At 37.9% G+C, this 18,204-nt stretch overlaps 1 protein-coding gene across 12 annotated transcripts in view; it reads right to left on the bottom strand.

Annotated features, from left to right (window-relative positions):
* Nucleotides 1-1,089: 1,089 nt before the first annotated feature.
* Nucleotides 1,090-18,204, bottom strand: part of LOC133635799 (oocyte zinc finger protein XlCOF6.1-like) — a 97,700-nt gene continuing 80,585 nt past the window's right edge. For 9 of the 12 annotated variants that reach the window (XM_062029092.1, XM_062029091.1, XM_062029096.1 and 6 more), the window contains 2 exons: nucleotides 10,403-10,645; nucleotides 1,090-2,954 (listed from right to left, as the gene is read on the bottom strand). In XM_062029092.1, the coding sequence (XP_061885076.1) occupies nucleotides 1,648-2,954; nucleotides 10,403-10,645 (1,550 nt within the window). In that variant the 3' untranslated portion in view covers nucleotides 1,090-1,647. Of the gene's footprint in view, nucleotides 2,955-10,402; nucleotides 10,646-12,255; nucleotides 12,307-14,836; nucleotides 15,279-18,204 lie in introns of those variants that run through there. The other 3 variants (XM_062029098.1, XM_062029102.1, XM_062029100.1) reach the window with 3 other exon arrangements.

Below are 18,204 nucleotides of genomic sequence, written 5' to 3'. Positions count from 1 at the left end.
TCCTGGCTATGTTTCTCTTTGTAATCTCTGACTGTCTCATTCTAGTGTCATTGGAGCCAACGTGTACAACTATATTCGCATAATTAGTGGTGCGATTAGCCTGTCGTACGTGTTTACTAGGCCTGTTGCGAGTTAGCTCCCTAAGATTAGCTTCAATGTCAGGTGCTCTGGCCCCGGGGATACACTTTATTGTGGCTGGTTTGCTAAGCTTTATGTTTCGGGTGATGGAGTCCCCTATAACTAAGGTGTGGTGCCCGGTAGACTGGGGTGTAGGACTAGCTAAAGAGCTAAATCTATTATGCGTCTCAACCGGTACACCGTAGCTTGTAGGCCGCTTAGGACTGCTACAAGCTGGGCTAGTTAGCTCGCTACAGCTAACGCTAGCAGATGTGTCCGCAACATCTAAAGTTACGACATTACTCTGCTCTAACTGGCGGACACGGCCCTCTAGCAGAGCCAACCTCTCCGTGAGTATGGTGCAAGACGCGCAGGAAGCCATTACTCACAGTGTTTTCTGTCACCGAGTGAAGTTCCTGCTGTCCTCAGGGAAGTGGTCGCGGTCTGTAGGAGTAGCTTCTTACTGACCGGCGCTGCCTTTCTCCGCGCTAGCTTAGCAGCTGGCTAGCTGAGGAAAGGGTGGTGGGACAGAGATCGGGTGATTTGCAAGTTAAATAGTACCACTAAAAATGTTTGAGAAGTGATAAAGAAAGCTGTAGAACAATTAAAAGCACACAGATAGAGCGCTACTTAGCTTTTTCGCAACAGCGAACAGACGGCGAGCAGTCACGCACGGTGAACCGTGGCCAATGCATTCACATGTTATTTGAATAAAGTGGCTGATCGTGATTATATGCGTGACTGTATGTGTACATACAGTATGTGCTTGTATATGTACAGTATGTATATATGTATGTGTGTACAGTGAATGGGTTAAGAAATTTCGTTCTTATCTGTACTGTAAAGTTCAAATTTGAGTGACAATAAAAAGGAAGTCTAAGTCTAAGTCTATTACAATAGTAATGTATTATGTCTCGTTGCATTGATGAAATGATAGAAATAGAATAAAGAAATCCGATTTTTGATGTCATTTTTATTTTGAGGATAAACTACAAAATGGAACGTGCATCATCGGCATCCTGTGATTTCAGACCTCTCCATGGAAATAAAATGCAGTCCTTTTCACTCAATAATACAATTAAAAATGTAAAACAAATATGTTTATCAAATAAATGAGTTAATCTATGCAATCATTTACAATTAGAATGGAAAATATGTAACACTTAATAATTTCAAAAACATATATAAAACAAGTGAATTATGAATATCTATATACACATAACATGTTTAATGTATGTCACATATGTTTTGTACAATTTACTGTCACCTTTACAGTTAAATTGCTCTGTTCAATTTGAAATAAAAGTACACAATGCTGTATATTAATCCATGTACTTGACTGAACGAAGCAATAATCTAAAATATCCAATTGAAAATGGTAGAAGTATATTAACATGTGTGAAAGGGACAAGTAGTAGAAAATGAATGCATGGAGGGTGTTACACACAACAATGATGTCACACATGTTTAATGTACTGATGTTGTTAGAAAGTCAAAGTTAAAGTTTTGACTTCATTTGCTGCTGCTGTTCTAACCAGCACACGTGTGTTTCTTACACTGATACTTATAAGAGAATCTTTCACCGCACATACTGCAACTCAACACTTTCTCACCTGTGTGGGTTCTCATGTGTACTTTGAACATATATGAGCGTGCAAAACTTTTACCACAGATTGAACAGGAAAAAGGTTTTTCTCCAGTGTGTGTTGTCATGTGTTCCTTCAAAAATTTATTTCGGGCAAAGCTCTTACCACATACTGAGCAGGAAAAAGGTTTTTCTCCCGTGTGTATTCTCATGTGTTCTTTCAACAAATGTTTCCGTACAAAACCTTTATCACATGCTGAGCAGGAAAAAGGTTTTTCTCCAGTGTGTGTTCTCAAGTGTTCCTTCAACAATTTATTTCGGGTAAAGCTTTTACCACATTCTGAGCATGAAAAAGGTTTTTCTCTAGTGTGTATTCTCATGTGTTCTTTCAACAAATGTTGCCGTGCAAAACCTTTATCACATGCTGAGCAGGAAAAACGTTTTTCTCCAGTGTGTATTTGCATGTGTTCTTTTAACAAATTTTTGTGAGCAAAACCTTTACCACATAACGAGCAGGAAAAGGGTTTTTCTCCAGTGTGTGTTCTCATGTGTGCTTTCAAATTGGAACTTCTTACAAAACCTTTACCACAGATTGAACAGGTGTTAGGTTTTTCTCCGGTGTGTAATCTAATGTGTACTTTCAAATAGTGACTTTGTACAAAATCTTTACCGCAGATTGAACAAGAAAAAGGCTTTTCTCCAGAGTGACTCAGCATGTGTTCATTCAACACATATTTTCGTGCAAAACTTTTACCACATTCTGAGCAGGAAAAGGGTTTTTCTCCAGTGTGTATTCTCATGTGTCTTTTAAGATCACTAGGGCGTTGAAAAGTTTTGTCACAGTGACAACATTTTAAGCGTGTGTTGTCAGTGTGACATGTCTTATCAGCTTTAGAGTCTTCATCCTCAGTGTGGTCTCCTTTAGCTTCTGTTGTCAGGTGTTGAGTTGAGCTGCTGCTTGGAGGCTCCACCTCTCTCTTCTCCTCACTTTCACCTTTGACCTTATAATCTTCACTCTTCACAATCACTGGGAACTCCTCCAACCATTTACGATGCTCTCCCTCCTGACTGATGCTGATTTCCTCCTCTTCCTCTTTGACACGGGGGGTCCGTGGGTCTTCCTCTTCGTTTTTAACGAGAGGAGTCTGTGACGCTTCGTCTTCCTCCTGAATGTGGGAGGTCTGTGGCTCCTCCTGCTCCATCCTGAAGCTCCACTCCTGGTTCTCAGGGAGAAGATGATCTTCACAGACATCTGCAGGACACAAGAAGACAAACGCATGCTTTGGAAACATCCAGCTTTGCTCAGTCACATGAGACATTCAGAAAAAAAGAACAAGCCAGGGCGAGGGGACTTTTAACTAGGGATGAGCAATATGACCTATAATTCATATTGCGATATATAATTTAATATAGGATAGGATAATATAGGCTTCATTCATCCCACAACGGGGAAATTATGTGGTTGGTGTGCAGATACAAAAAGTACACAACAAATTAGGTAAAAACACATGCCAACAGTAGGGAAACATTAAATAACACAAAAGTACATAAATACATTGAAAAAGCACAGCTACAAAGTAAAACACAACAAAAGACCAAAGAATCTGCAATAAATAATACATATTGCGCACATACGATTGCACCATGCATAGTCTATAGGGTGTAATGATTCATCTTAATGATTTAATTCGAATCATAATTTGATGTTGCGATGCAATTTAGGTACAAAACCCAAAACCAGTGAAATTGACACGTTGTGTAATTCGTAAATAAAAACAAAATACAATAATTAGAAAATCATTTTAAACTTATATTCAATTGAATAGACTGCAAATACAAGATATTTAATGTTCGAACTGAGAAACTCAATTTTTTTTTTTGCACATAATCATTAACTTAAAATTTAACGGCAGCAACACATTGCAAAAAAGTTGGTACAGGGGCATTTTTACCACTGTGTTACATGGCCTTTCCTTTTAACAACACTCAGTAAACGTTTGGGAACTGAGGAGACCAATTTTTTAAGTTTTTCAGGTGGAACTATTTCCCATCCTTGCTTGATGTACAGCTTAAGTTGTTCAACGGTCCGAGGTTTCCGTTGTCGCATTTTATGCTTCATAATGTGCCACACATTTTTAATGGGAGACAGGTCTGGACTACAGGCAGGCCAGTCTAGTACCCACAGTCTTTTACTATGAAGCCACTCTGTTTTAACACGTGTAGAATGTGGCTTGGCATTGTCTTGCTGAAATAAGCAGGGGCATTCACGGAACACTTTTACACTTTGCATCAGTCCATCTTAGATGAGCTCGGGCCCAGCAAAGCCGGCAGTGTTTCTGGGTGTTGTTGATAAATGGCTTTGGCTTTGCATAGTAGAGTTTTGACTTGCACTTACAGATGTCGTTGTGACTTGTACAGCCCTTTGAGACACTTGTGATTTAGGGCTATATAAATAAACATTGATTGATTGATGTAGCGACAAGCTGTAGTTACTGACAGTGGTTTTCTGAAGTGTTCTTGAGCTCATGTGGTGATATCCTTTACACACTGATGTCGGTTTTTGATGCAGTACCGCCTGAGGGATCGACGGTATCGGGCATTCAATGTTTATTACGTTTACGTGCAGTGATTTCTCCAGATTCTCTGAACCTTTTGATGATACCACGGGCCGTAGAAGGTGAAATCTCTAAATTCCTTGCAATAGCTCATTGAGAAATGTTGTTCTTAAATTGTTCGACAATTTGCTCACGCATTTGTTGACAAAGTGGTGACCCTCGCCCCATCCTTGTTTGTGAATGACTGAGCATTTCATGGAAGCTGCTTTTATACCCAATCATGTCACTCACCTGTTCCCAATTAGCCTGTTCACCTGTGGGATGTTCCAAATGAGTGTTTGATGAGCATTCCTCAAATTTGTCAGTCTTTTTTGCCACTTGTGACAGCTTTTTTTAAACATGTTGCAGGCATCAAATTCCACATGAGCTAATATTTGCAAAAAATAACAAAGTTTCTCAGTTCAAATGTTACGTATCTTGTTTTTGCAGTGTATTCAATTGAATATAGGTTGAAAAGTATTTGCCAATAATTGGATTCTGTTGTTATTTACAATTTACACAATGTGCCCACTTCATTGGTTTTGGGTTTTGTACCTAAATTGCATCGCAACATATAATTATGATTCAAATTGAATCGTTAAGATGTACGATTTTAATTTATTTAGAAAGATACGATACGAAACGATTCAGTGAGTTTAAATTGATTCAGTATTTTTTAACCAAAAAATTTAAACCAGTGTGAGATTGAAAAAAATACTGGACACTGCAGGTGAAGTTTCCTATATTGCTGTTATTTCTCGTAAGGGAATGACCTATCAATTAATTATGATACAAACAACAATTAATGGCCAATGCATTCACATCTTGATGGAATAAAGTGCTTCAATTAACAAGAAGAAACATTTCCTGCTCACATTTTCAACATCCAAGAATAAAAAAATAAAAAAAAGTACAGTAAACAACTATTTAACAGTAGATTTACCTGCTTCTTTTGCTTTTGTTTTTCAACATAAAATTAATACGATATTAATATCTAAAATAAAACGCAATCATCATCCCTTCCGATTAAATAAGCAGTGGTTTGACCTGCCACTTCTCTCATTTCAATAAACAGCTACAGTAGTCAAGAAAAGTCACAACACATGTAAACACCACAACCCAACAACATAAAGCCACAACGCAACGGCTGTAAGCCAAAACACGACAATATAAAGACGGAACTTAATTTTCTAACTTCGCTCAGGAAGTCGGTCCATCAGCAAAACTTGCTCCGCTGCCACTCCCGTTTTGTCCGTTGTGTCCTTTGTTGCGGCTTTATAATATAGGGTTGTGGCGTTTGTATTTGTTGAAGCTTTTGCAATCATGCTGTAGCCAAAAGTTGTCGTGTTGTGGCTTTATTGTGACCTTTCTCGTCCACCGCAGGTATCTGCCATTCTTATTTTTGCCGACTGATGGCGATAACGCTACAGAAGGGCAGACAGACTTGAATAATGTTTAATGTCCTTATCATTAAAAGTGCTTAACTTCATATAAAGCCTGTCGTTCTTAAATCCAATGTTTTCCTTTTCCTAGTATCGATAAAATCGATACATTGTCTTTTGTTGGATCGATACCTATCTTCGGAAGGCAAACTTGCAGAGCACAGCTTGATGTAGTGGATTCAGAGACAGGAACAGACCCAACAAAGAATCAATATTAGAACCATTTTAAAACAGGTTAAAACATCTCTTAATTAAGTTGCTGACATTTGCAGTAACATATTACACCATTTACAGTTGTATTATTTTATAGAAACTTTTATTAATCTACTTGTTCATTTACTGTTAATATCATCTTACTTTCTGTTTTTACATGTTCTATTTACGCTGCTGTTCAAAGGTAATAATGACTTATTATTCTGTAGTTTGGATATTTGACATCAGTTTTGGGCGATACTACAAATGTGGGTGTGGATCCAATACAAAGTAGTTACTGGGGCAGTATTGGTCATACCAATGCTGATATTGATACTTTGTATTGCCAGTTACAATTAGCATGGGCTTAGCTTAGAATAAGATAATATAGATTTATGTCATTCATTCATGAATAAAAATTAACTGTTTCAGGCACATCGAATAATTATGGTTTTCAATGTAAACGGACAGAATGTGGGAATATAAAAGGCATCGGGCGCTGTCGGACTGGACGTCAGACGCCGACTGGACCACCTGTTAGCCAGATTGTTTTGCAGTAGAGCCATTGTGTGGATTATTTTCCTTATTTTTAACTTTTTTGTGGATTTACCATTGGCCTGTGGAGAACTGGGACAAAAACAGACAAATACCAGGAGGACTTGTGTTGGATGCGTGGTACGGTAAGTAAGTAAACTTTATTGTACCGTTAAAGAAATGTATCTTGTGCATTGCATTGTGTTACATTATTGCTTTCGAAGGCATAAAATATCGCAAGTCATTAAAAAAAACAATAAGAAAGCAGGGGTAAAAACAGAAAATATAGAATGTTCAATGGCAACAGGGACATACGGTTCAATATAAAGTGCCAGAAAATGTTGTGTTCATTGCTCTATTGCACAATTTTGTTGCATTGTTCAACAGCTTGATGTAAGCTAGAACAAATGACAATTTGAGATGGTTTCTTTTGCACTTTGGTATACGGTTTCGTCTTCCTACACTCAAAATGAGCCAATCAGCGATCTTGAAACATAAAACATTGTTAAAACATTTGTTTTAATATTAATTCAGTTGTTCCTGTTGATATGGAGAATTGTATAATCTTTTAAGTGACTTTTTCTTTGTACAATCTATCATTTTTATATATTTCATCTATAATTGGACAATTTGGTTTGTCTTGGAAGACGTTTCACGGCTCATCCTCAGGACTAGATCTGACCAATCCAAGTCTATGAGCACGAACTGATGAAGCCTACTCGGAGGAGCGGCGAAACGTCTTCCAAGACAAACCAAGCAGTCCAGTTGCAAACGATTGACCGCCCTGAGATGACAACGACCTGGATGAATGAGAACCTTTATAGGTATAATTGGACAATGTACTCATGTTTAGACTATAGCTGAAAATGAGCTTCCCCGACTCAAAATACCAGGAGCCGCCCCTGGTATACGGCCTGTGTTACGTTGTACAATAATAACATGTGAAAAGATAGAGCAAATCGATATAAGCAAAAATATGTTATTGCTCATTACTAATAACACATATTTGTTTTGTATGTTTTTATATGTATGTACATTTTTTAGCGTTTTTTTAAGAAAATATATACATCTTCGACTGTTAAGCAAATTGTATGATACCGTCATATTGACCACGCCCCCTATACACGCCGCAAGCGTATTGGCAAGCTGGGGAAAACTCTGATCTCATTAAGGTTGCACGATATATACGATACAAATTATATAAATTAGGCCAACAATAGGGCTTTTGATATTGTAATAATGCATGTTGATGACACATTCTAGCTGTTTCCGCTAATTTCACAGGGACAAGCTAACGAATGCACCCTCAACATAGCATCGTCGCTAGCGGCTAATGTTCCTCCACAGTGCAAACACACTTCTGAGGCCATGTCCACACGAACACGGATACTTAATAAACTCATACTTATCTCTGCGTTTAGGCCTCTTGTACACACGCAGACGCCTACGTTTGTCTTTGAAAACGCAGACTTTTACAAACGCTGGCCAATGTGTAGAGTTCCAAAACTCTCCGCTTAGCGTATGCTTGTATGCGGCACAAACGGAGAATTGGGATGACGTCACGGTTGTGCGCTGTCATTTCCAAAGCTCAACAACACTGCCTTGCTGGCTTTACACACACTATAAGAGGATTTATTGTATGTTTGAATGTAAACATGCTGCTATTTTCACTCAACAATAATAAAAAAGACACTTCAAAACAGGCATTGCGACACTCCCACCGGCACAAATGACATTCAGCTGTTTTGGATATGATCGCTGTCGAACCTCCAACTTTGACCAGCAAGACTTTTTGCTCTTAAATTCTAAGTTAATGATTATTTGCAAAAAATATATATGTTTCTCAGTTTGAACATTAAATATCTTGTTTTTGCAGTCTGTTCAATTGAATATAAGTTGAATGGATTTGCAAATCATTGTATTCTGTTTTTATTTACGAAATACACAACGTGCCAACTTCACTGGTTTTGGGTTTTGTATAATGTGCAGGTGTTTTACCATCATTTGACACAGACTTGTCCCGGATTTTCAACCTTTTCATCATCTTTACACTTCCTTTCACCACAATGTTTACAAACACTGTCCTCCACGATGGCTTTAGTTGTGACATTGGTGAAAACATTTTCTACGTTTCTGTTCACTGGCTTCAACCACGCATTAAAGGCCTACTAAAACCCACTACTACAGACCACGCAGTCTGATAGTTTATATATCAATGATGAAATCTTAACATTGCAACACATGCCAATACGGCCGGGTTAACTTATAAAGTGCAATTTTAAATTTCCCGCTAAACTTCCGGTTGAAAACGTCTATGTATGATGACATATGCGCGTGACGTTAACGGTTGATACGGAAGTATTCGGACCCATTGAATCCAATACAAAAAAGCTCTATTTTCATTTCATAATTCCACAGTATTCTGGACATCTGTGTTGGTGAATCTTTTGCAATTTGTTTAATGAACAACGGAGACTGCAAAGAAAAAAGTTGTAGGTGGGATCGGTGTATTAGCAGCGGACTACAGCAACACAACCAGGAAGACAGAGATGGATAGCAGACGCGTTAGCCGCCGAACTCACCTTAACTTCCTCCGTCTCGCCGACCGCATCTGTGATCGGGTGAAGTCCTTCGTCGCACCGTTGATCGCTGGAACGCAGGTGAGCACGGGTGTTGATGAGCAGATGAGGGCTGGCTGGCGTAGGTGGAGAGCTAATATTTTTAGCATAACTCTGTGAGGTCCGGTTGCTAAGTTAGCTTCAATGGCGTCATTAGCAACAGCATTGTTAACCTTCGCCAGCCTGGAAAGCATTAACCGTGTAGTTACATGTCCATGGTTTAATAGTATTGTTGATTTTCTATCTATCCTTCCAGTCAGGGGTTTATTTATTTCATTTCTATATGCAGTTAAGCATGATAGTATCACGTTAGCTCAGTAGCTAAAGAGCTTCGCCGATGTATTGTCGTGGAGATAAAAGGCACTGTGAATGTCCATTTCGCGTTCTCGACTCTCATTTTCAAGAGGATATAGTATCCGAGGTGGTTTAAAATACAAATCCGTGAGCCACAATAGAAAAAGGAGAGAGTGTGGAATCCAATGAGCCAGCTTGTACCTAAGTTACGGTCAGAGCGAAAAAATATGTTTGCACTGCATTCTAGTCCTTCACTCTCACGTTCCTCATCCACGAATCTTTCATCCTCGCTCAAATTAATGGGGTAATCGTCGCTTTCTCGGTCCGAATTGCTCTAGCTGCGTTGAAAACAATAGGAAAATATGAGGAAGCGAACAACCGACTATGTCACGCTACTTCCGGTAGGGGCAAGGCTTTTTTTTATCAGCGACCAAAAGTTGCGAACTTTATCGTCGTTGTTCTATACTAAATCCTTTCAGCAAAAATATGGCAATATCGCGAAATGATCAAGTATGACACATAGAATGGATCTGCTATCCCCGTTTAAATAAAAAAAATTCATTTCAGTAGGCCTTTAAATGATTTGTTCTACAGCCACAAATGGTTGAACTCACACTTACCATCTTACACAAATAACTGTGCTTTGCTGTGGGCTTTCCTAAGATGTCCTGGTAGCTAAACTCTGCTGTAAAATACACAGCACCACACACTCATCCTGCTCCAGAAATTCTGACCGGGCTATACAGATGATTAGTTGATGTATTTATTCTAAATAAAAATATTGTTATTATAATTTTTGGGACATTTCAAGGACGTACTTAAGATTTTTTACAAGATTATGATAGTACTAAAGACATTTCAAGGTCTTAAATTGAAATGATTAGATTAAGACTTTAAGTCTGTGAGCAAAAAGTGATGAAGCCTACTTGGATGAGAGGCCAAACGTCTTCTAAAACAAACTGAACAGTCCAGTTGTGATGGATTGAATGCCCTGAGAATAAACTTATATGTGGATGTTGTTCTTACTTGGACTGTGATGAAGCTGTGAGGAATCAGGTGGTTTGTCTTCATGGTCTTCAGTCTTCACAGAGACAACAGTCAGTGGAAACTTGGTGAGATCAGCCTCCTTCTGCCCTAGAAGGCACTCTTCCTCCCGAGTGATCCACACTTCCTCTTCTTCCTCTTTAATGCGGGATGGCTCTGCATTCTCTGCTTTTAAAAAGGGGGGATGTAGATCATCCTCTTTAGTGTGGGGGGGCTGCTGGACGTCTGTTGGGTAAATAAGTAAATAAGATTATTATAGAACATAATTGACACTGTTAACACAATGAGATTATTTGTGTTCTTTTGTGGGTTGTGTTAAAAAGTGTAGCTAAAAAAACAATAAAAACCAGGGGAAATACTTATTTTTGTCCCAGCCACTAAAATGACTTCAAAAAACAGGTTTGGAAATTGGAAGAGGGTCATTTGAAAAGTCTTTATACTATATGTACGAGCCAGCATTGATTGAGGCATTCTTAACTTTACACTCACTGGTGTGAAGTGAGTAACCAATTAATTATGTGTACATGTCGGCCTATTACACCTAAACCTTATCTCTAACCTTAACCACAACCTTTTAATAACAGTCATACTTATTACTTAAATATAATGGAAATAAAAAATGCGCATTCCAAAACATGTATACTATTTTTTTATCATCATATAAAATAATTTCCTTTATGGTCGTTTTGTTGGCTGGGCCAAAAGGAACTCTAACAAAACATGTTTTACTAAGTGGTGTTTTTATGGAGTATGTCCATCAACAATTTCTCTTAATGCACAGCTCCCACATTCACTTGAAGACCATCTACGACACGCTGAAGGAAAGTCAGTCACCTTTATGTTCTTTTCATAAATCAACTGTTGATATGCAGAGTTGCTAAGCCTCACGCTTTCAGCGTGACAGACACGCAATTTAACCCTTTCTCACGGTACACGCCACACTTGACATTTCTCACGCTTATATTCCCCATTCACAACTGTACATCTTTTTTTCATAATAATAAACTTTGGTCCTCGCAACTTATCGTAGTTCGAGTGAGTATGATTGGTTGATGGAGATAACCAATCCCGCATCAAGCCATCAATCCTCTCTGCCTACATTTAACCAATCACAACAGACACCACGCAATTTAAACCAATCAGAAACAACGTAAGGTGGGTCTTGGGGTCTCTCTTTCACACACCTCAGCGCAGTGTTGCCAACTTGGCGACTTTCTCACTAAATCTAGTGATTTTCATTCTCCAAAGCAACTAGCGACAAATCTAGCGACTTTTGGGGATGTTTTGGAGACATGCACGTGCGTAAAACTCTGCACTTAATGTCCTCGCTGCTCCCAGGTGGTCCCCTAACTGTGTCTCTGCTCTTGGGCAGCATTTTGTTGTACTTTTAAGTGCCATGACAAAGTTCCATTCCAGTCAGAGCAGAGAGGAGACGCTCACCCACTGCAAATTCCGCTGTTTGTGCCTTTGTGTACAGAGTGCGATGTAAACGTAAATAATTTGTCACGGTTCAAATAAACACAAAGCCATCGTTCATGTTAATGAGTTAGTCACAGATCTGGTTCATTCGTGAATATCACAATCCTTCAGTCGTTTGATCATATTTGATACTCGAACGGTCTCAAATGTTTTTTTCACCAAGTACCACCTCAGAAAACACTTGGCTCCCCATGTACCACCATAATGACAAACATTAAAATACAGTAGCGTAGTAGGCCTAAATAGTTATTAAAAATAAGGCAGAAGTTTTATTTTACAAGTACTGTATGTACTAATATTTTTGGCCACAAAACACTCAGTTTGAATATAGGAAAATAAGTGATTATTTGGCATACCACTTGTGCAGGGCTGTACGCTTCGCTTTTTCACTTGTAGCATCAGTGCTACTAAATGAAAAAAAAATAGTAGCACAAAACAAATTTAGTAGCAATATGTAACATCTCAAATATCACAATTTAATTATTAACACTCAAACAAGGTACACATGTACATACATATAAACACAATGCCATTATAAGGCCTACTGTAACACTCAATTAAACACAGAGAACATCCCTAAAGTGTGCTAGCACCGTCGCTAACATGAATGTAGGACTGGACCATATGGATCAAAACTCATACCCCAATATAGTTTGGCCCATAAAATAACCCATACCTGGAAATATTCGTTGACGTTACTAAATATCTCCACCATGCCTTGATTTTACGTTTTCAAGAATGATGGGTATCCCAAATACACAAAAACAGGTACAAACAAGTAAGAAAAGTAGGTTTTCTTTAATGGAGCCCAACTTAAGAGGTGTTTTGAGATAAGAAAAAAGAAAAAATCTTGGAAATAATATAAAAAAGACAAATGTAATCTCCAATCTTCTTTAAAACAACATTTAGCTATGCTCAATTCTTCAGGTAACAAAAACACAAAATTACAAAATGTGAAATAAAGTGCCCTGGTTCAAGAGCACATGTTTAAAGGTCAGCAGCAAAATGAAAATAATTAACCTTTAACAATAAACAATATTATAGGACTGGACAAGCGGTAGAAAATTGATGGATGGATGGACATAGACATAATATTAATATATAAGGGTTGTGGCGTGGCTTGGGTGGTAGAGCGGCCGTGCCAGCAACATGAGGGTTCCAGGTTCGAACCCAGTTTCCCCCATCCTAGTCACGTCCGTTGTGTCCTTGGGCAAGACACTTCCTTCCCCCTTGCTCCTGATGGGTTGTGGTTAGGGCCCTGTATGGCAGCTTCCGCCATTAGTGTGTGAATGTGTGTGTGAATGGGTGAATGTGGAAATAGTGTCAAATGTACCTTGAAGCTAGAAATGCACCATACCCGTATAACACATTTGCCATTTACCATATGAGAGCAGTGTGTGTGTTTTAAAAAATGGTGCTTGTTGCCGAGTGACGTCAGCAAGTCTATGCTCGGTGTCTCACACATAGCTTGAGCTGTTTTTGTTAGCTCAGCAGAATAGCATCAGCAGTTTGTCGAAAGCTCTTTTGAATCTTTCACTGGTTTGTGTTACCTCTGCTTAATAAATAGTTTGAATGTGCTTTCATGGCTGCATGTTCTTGTCAACAAACGGGGTATTGTTTGGACGGCAAGTTTTACACTTCAGTCATTGATTTGTTGTTCAATATTCCCTCCATTGTAATTGTATTGCATGTTCGAAAAAACTGAAAATAACAAACTAACCCTCGAGTTACAAACGCGCAGTGCAGTCAAGTTTTAGGATGGTGAAAAAAAAAACAGTTCCTCCAACTAAGACTTTTTGTGTGAGCTACTGGAGCACCGCTCCCCTCTGTGCATGGAGGAGGGGGACACAGATTTGCAGCGCAGACAGAGTGACACTTCCACGTCAATTACTTGTCCATTTGGTTATGGTTAAGGTTTACGTTTATTTCAAACATGCTATACTGATAGGGTGAAATTTTACTCGGCCTTGATCAACTTTTGATGGATTTATTTTGGGAGTAAAATGTGATGAAAGGGTTCAAATCTGTATTTGCATGTGTTTGATTGATTGATTGAGACTTTTATTAGTAGATTGCACAGTACAGTACATATTCCGTACAACTGACCACTAAATTGTAACACCCAAATAAGTTTTTCAACTTGTTTAAGTCGGAGTCCACGTTAATCAATTCATGGTAATTCATGTGCTACTTTTTTTTCTCTTCCAAAACTCACACGACCTAATTGTAGTAGCAAATGTGACTAAAATGGGGCGGCATGGCGTAGTGGGTTGAGCGGCCTTGCCAGAAACCTGAGGGTTGCAGGTTCGCTCCCCGCCTCTTACCATCCAAAAATCGCTGCCGTTGTGTCCTTGGGCAGGACACTTCACCCTTGCCCCCGGTGCCGCTCACACCGGAGAATGAATGATGAATGAATGAGTTGTAAAAATGAATGATGGGTTCTCACTTCTCTGTGAAGCGCTTTGAGTGTCTAGAAAAGCGCTATATAAATCTAATCCATTATTATTATTATTATTATTAAAATGCTCACACTGTACAGTGCTGCTATGGAGCCCGAGAACCACTAGTAGTACACTACTATAACATTTACGATGTAGAACAAAGAAAAATACACCTAAACTGAGAATAAACAGAAGAAAATTCAGTTACAGTTCTAATCAAAATTTGCTTTTTTTAAAATTACATTTTATGTCTCCCACCACATTATTCCTCTCTCCTACACCATTGTAATCGATTATGCAAATGAGCCAATGATGTTAAATATCAACGTCTACCAACTTGTATGACAGCCAATAGCTACTGTCCTTACTGAGGAGTTAAACACAGGGAGATGAAGAGAGATGAGAAGAGATTCCTTCCTAAAACAATGTATTTAATAATACTGTTTATATGTAAATATGAAATGAGTAAACATGTGAGAGTAAGAAGTAAACAAACCTGTTCTGTGCTTAACAACTTGATGTTTCTTGAAAACAGCGTCCACCTCATTCTCTTCTTTTGTTGGACACAGTTCCTCCTCGTACTCTGCTATCGTTCTTTCCCACATTTTCACACAATCACAACACTTTACACTCACACTTGATCTCTGCTTAGCGATGTGTTGATAACTTCCACGTATCTTTGTTAGCGGCTAACAAGCTAAGCTAACTAGCCAACTAAGCTAGAACGAGACGTGTCAAAGTACGCTCAGACTAATGTATCCGAATACAAACAATTATTAACTATATACTTTTTAACGGCATATATGTGTACATGTATGCACTAATTAAAAATACAGGACTATAATTCCCAGGTTTAGCCATTCTCCGTCAAACGCCATCTTGCCCTTTCTTCGTTTTTCTTCTTCTTTCTATTTCCAGCAGACTAGTAGAGCATGTTAGGCGCATTCTTCTTCTTCTTCTTGTGATTTTATGGCGGTTGGCAAGCAACCTTGTGGTGAGCATTACCGCCACCTACTGTAATGGAGTGTGGATCGAGGTGGATTCCTACTCTAAATTATTTTATTTAACCCAGTGTTTTAAAAAAAAAATGTGTTTATTGCTTTATAACCTGTGTGTTCTGAGTGCAATCCTAATATATCTTCCACTGCTAACCTAATATTCTCTTTCGCTAACTTATTTCCCAGTATTTCCCTTCCTCTATTATATTTTCTACAATGTATTAAAACATGTCTTACATTTTCTATCTGTTGGCAAGAATCACACAGTCCTGTAGCATGTTTCCCCATCAATTTCAATGAACTATTTAGATATGCATGTCCTAATCTCATTCTAGTAATAATGTCTTCTTCCTTCCTATTTCTATTGCCTCCTCTCATTACACCTACTCTCCTCTGGACTTTGTAATACTCTCTACCTTTTGTTTCCTTATTCCAATTATCCTGCCACTTTTTATTGTGTTCTATCTTAATGATGTTCTTCACTTCTTCTTTAATGTGCTTAATCTCCATGTTTACTTCTGTTTTAGTGGTTGCTTGTTTTGCGTACTTATCAGCTAATTCGTTCCCCTCAACTCCTACATGAGCAGGAACCCAAAGAAATGTTACCACACCTCCCGCTTTATTTATTCTGTAGACTGCCTGAACTATTTCATAAACTAAATCTTGTCTTGTTTCTGATGCTATGTTTTTTATGCTAGTCAATGCACTGCTGGAGTCCGAGCACACGACTGCTTTTCTTGCTTTATTTTCTTCTATCCAATTAATTGCCATATAAATTGCTACCAATTCTCCCGTAAAAACAGATAATTTATCACTAATTATTTTATTTAATACTATGTTTCCTTGTGGAATAACAGTTGCTGCTCCTACCTTATTATTTATAGTTTTTGATGCATCTGTGTACACCATGATGTTGTCTAAAAACGTTTCCTCAATCCATTGTTCTATCTGGTAACTATTTAAATTTCTATTCTTTAGTAATTGCATGTTTACATTTGGGTTTTCATACATCCACGGTGGTATTGCGGGGATTGGTACTGTAGGGCTAACTTTAATATTATCAATTTGAACTTTATTACATCTGTCTCCTATTATCCACCCAAAACTATTCATTTTTTTCTTCTCTTTTTCTTGGCAGTTTAATAGTACTTGATGGGTTGGATGTCCTTGCTTGGACCCTTTTAAGTTTGCCCAATAAACTACTGACAGTTGATCTCTCCTCATATCTAAAGGTTTTTCATTCATCTCTACTTGTAATGCTGCAACTGGGGTTGATTTAGTAGCTCCACAACATCATCTTAAAGCCTGTGATTGGATCCTGTCTATTTTCCCAAGTAATGTTTTTGGCAGCAGATTGATAAATAATGCATCCATAATCAATAACAGATCGTATTAAACTGATGTATATTGCTTTCAATGTCTGCCTATCAGCCCCCCAGTCTTTACCCCTCAAAGCCCTCATTACATTTAACACCTTTTTACTTTTCTCCACTGTTTTGCTGATGTGGGTTGACCAGTTAATATTTTTATCAAACCATATACCCAAATATTTAAATACTTGTACCTCTTCTATATTTTCTCCATAGAGTTTAATTTGGATCTTGTTTTGTACTTTCCTCTTTGTAAAATGTATGACTTTTGTCTTTCCAACAGAGAATCTTAAACCCCACGCCGTTCCCCATTCTTGAACTTTATTTACCGCTTTTTGAATCTTCTTTTCTATATGAGTAGTATTTCTACCTCTCTTCCACATCACTCCATCGTCAGCAAACAGTGCCACATCCACTAACCCTTCCACTTCACTAAAAACTTCATTTATCATTATTGAAAATAATACTGGACTTATTATACTCCCTTGCGGGGTCCCAATTTCCACTTCATATACTCTGCTGTATTCAATCTCTATTTTTACTAATATTGTTCTACTTGTTAAGAAGTCTTTAATCCATCTATACATTTTCCCTCTAATCCCAATTATATTTAGTTTTATCAGCAACCCCTGTTTCCACAACATATCATAAGCTTTCTCTATATCAAAAAATACTGCAATTATACTTTCTTTATTTATTTGTCCCTTTCTAATTTCCTCTTCCAGCTGCACTGCTGGGTCGTTTGTGTTTCTTGCTTTGCGAAATCCACTTTGGTAGTTTTTTATTATTTCTTTTGACTCTAAATAATACACTAGTCTTTCATTAATCATTTTTTCCATTCATTTACCCAAATTTGAGGTCAATGCTATAGGCCTATAATTACCTGCCTCTTCCGGGTCTTTCCCTGGTTTGCATATCGGCATTATTACAGCTTCTTTCCACTCTGCTGGTAATTTCCCTTCTTCATATATCCTATTATATAATTTCAAGACCACTTCTTTGCCAATGCTGCTTAAGTTTTTGATCATCTGATAACTCACCTGGTCTTTTCCTGGTGTTGTATTTTTAACCTTTTTCAATATTCGAACCATTTCATTCAAAGAAAATGTCATATCTATAGTGTTGGTTAAACTATTATCATTGTCTTCCACCATTTCCCCAATATTTAAACTAAGTGTTTCTTCTCTCTTTTGTTTTTCTACATTTCTCAAATTATCATTACTGTGCACTTTAACAAATGTCTTTGCTAAAAGTTCTGCTTTTTCTTTATTTTCTACCACACACTGTGTCCCATCTTTCATCACATGATTTTTATGTTCACTTCTGATCCCTGACATTTTCTTGATCATTCCCCACACTTGGCCTAAAGGAGTAGTTCTATTTAATGATTCACAAAACGTTCTCCAATAGTGTTTTTTTGTCTTTTTAATAACGTACCTTACTTTAGCTTGGTGCCTTTTATATTGGATCATATCTTGGAAATTATGTGTTCTTCT

The sequence above is a fragment of the Entelurus aequoreus genome, linkage group LG20 (assembly GCF_033978785.1).
Source record: "Entelurus aequoreus isolate RoL-2023_Sb linkage group LG20, RoL_Eaeq_v1.1, whole genome shotgun sequence".
In the NCBI taxonomy this organism is placed as follows: Eukaryota; Metazoa; Chordata; class Actinopteri; order Syngnathiformes; family Syngnathidae; genus Entelurus; species Entelurus aequoreus.
This window is presented reverse-complemented; position numbering and strand designations above follow the sequence as displayed.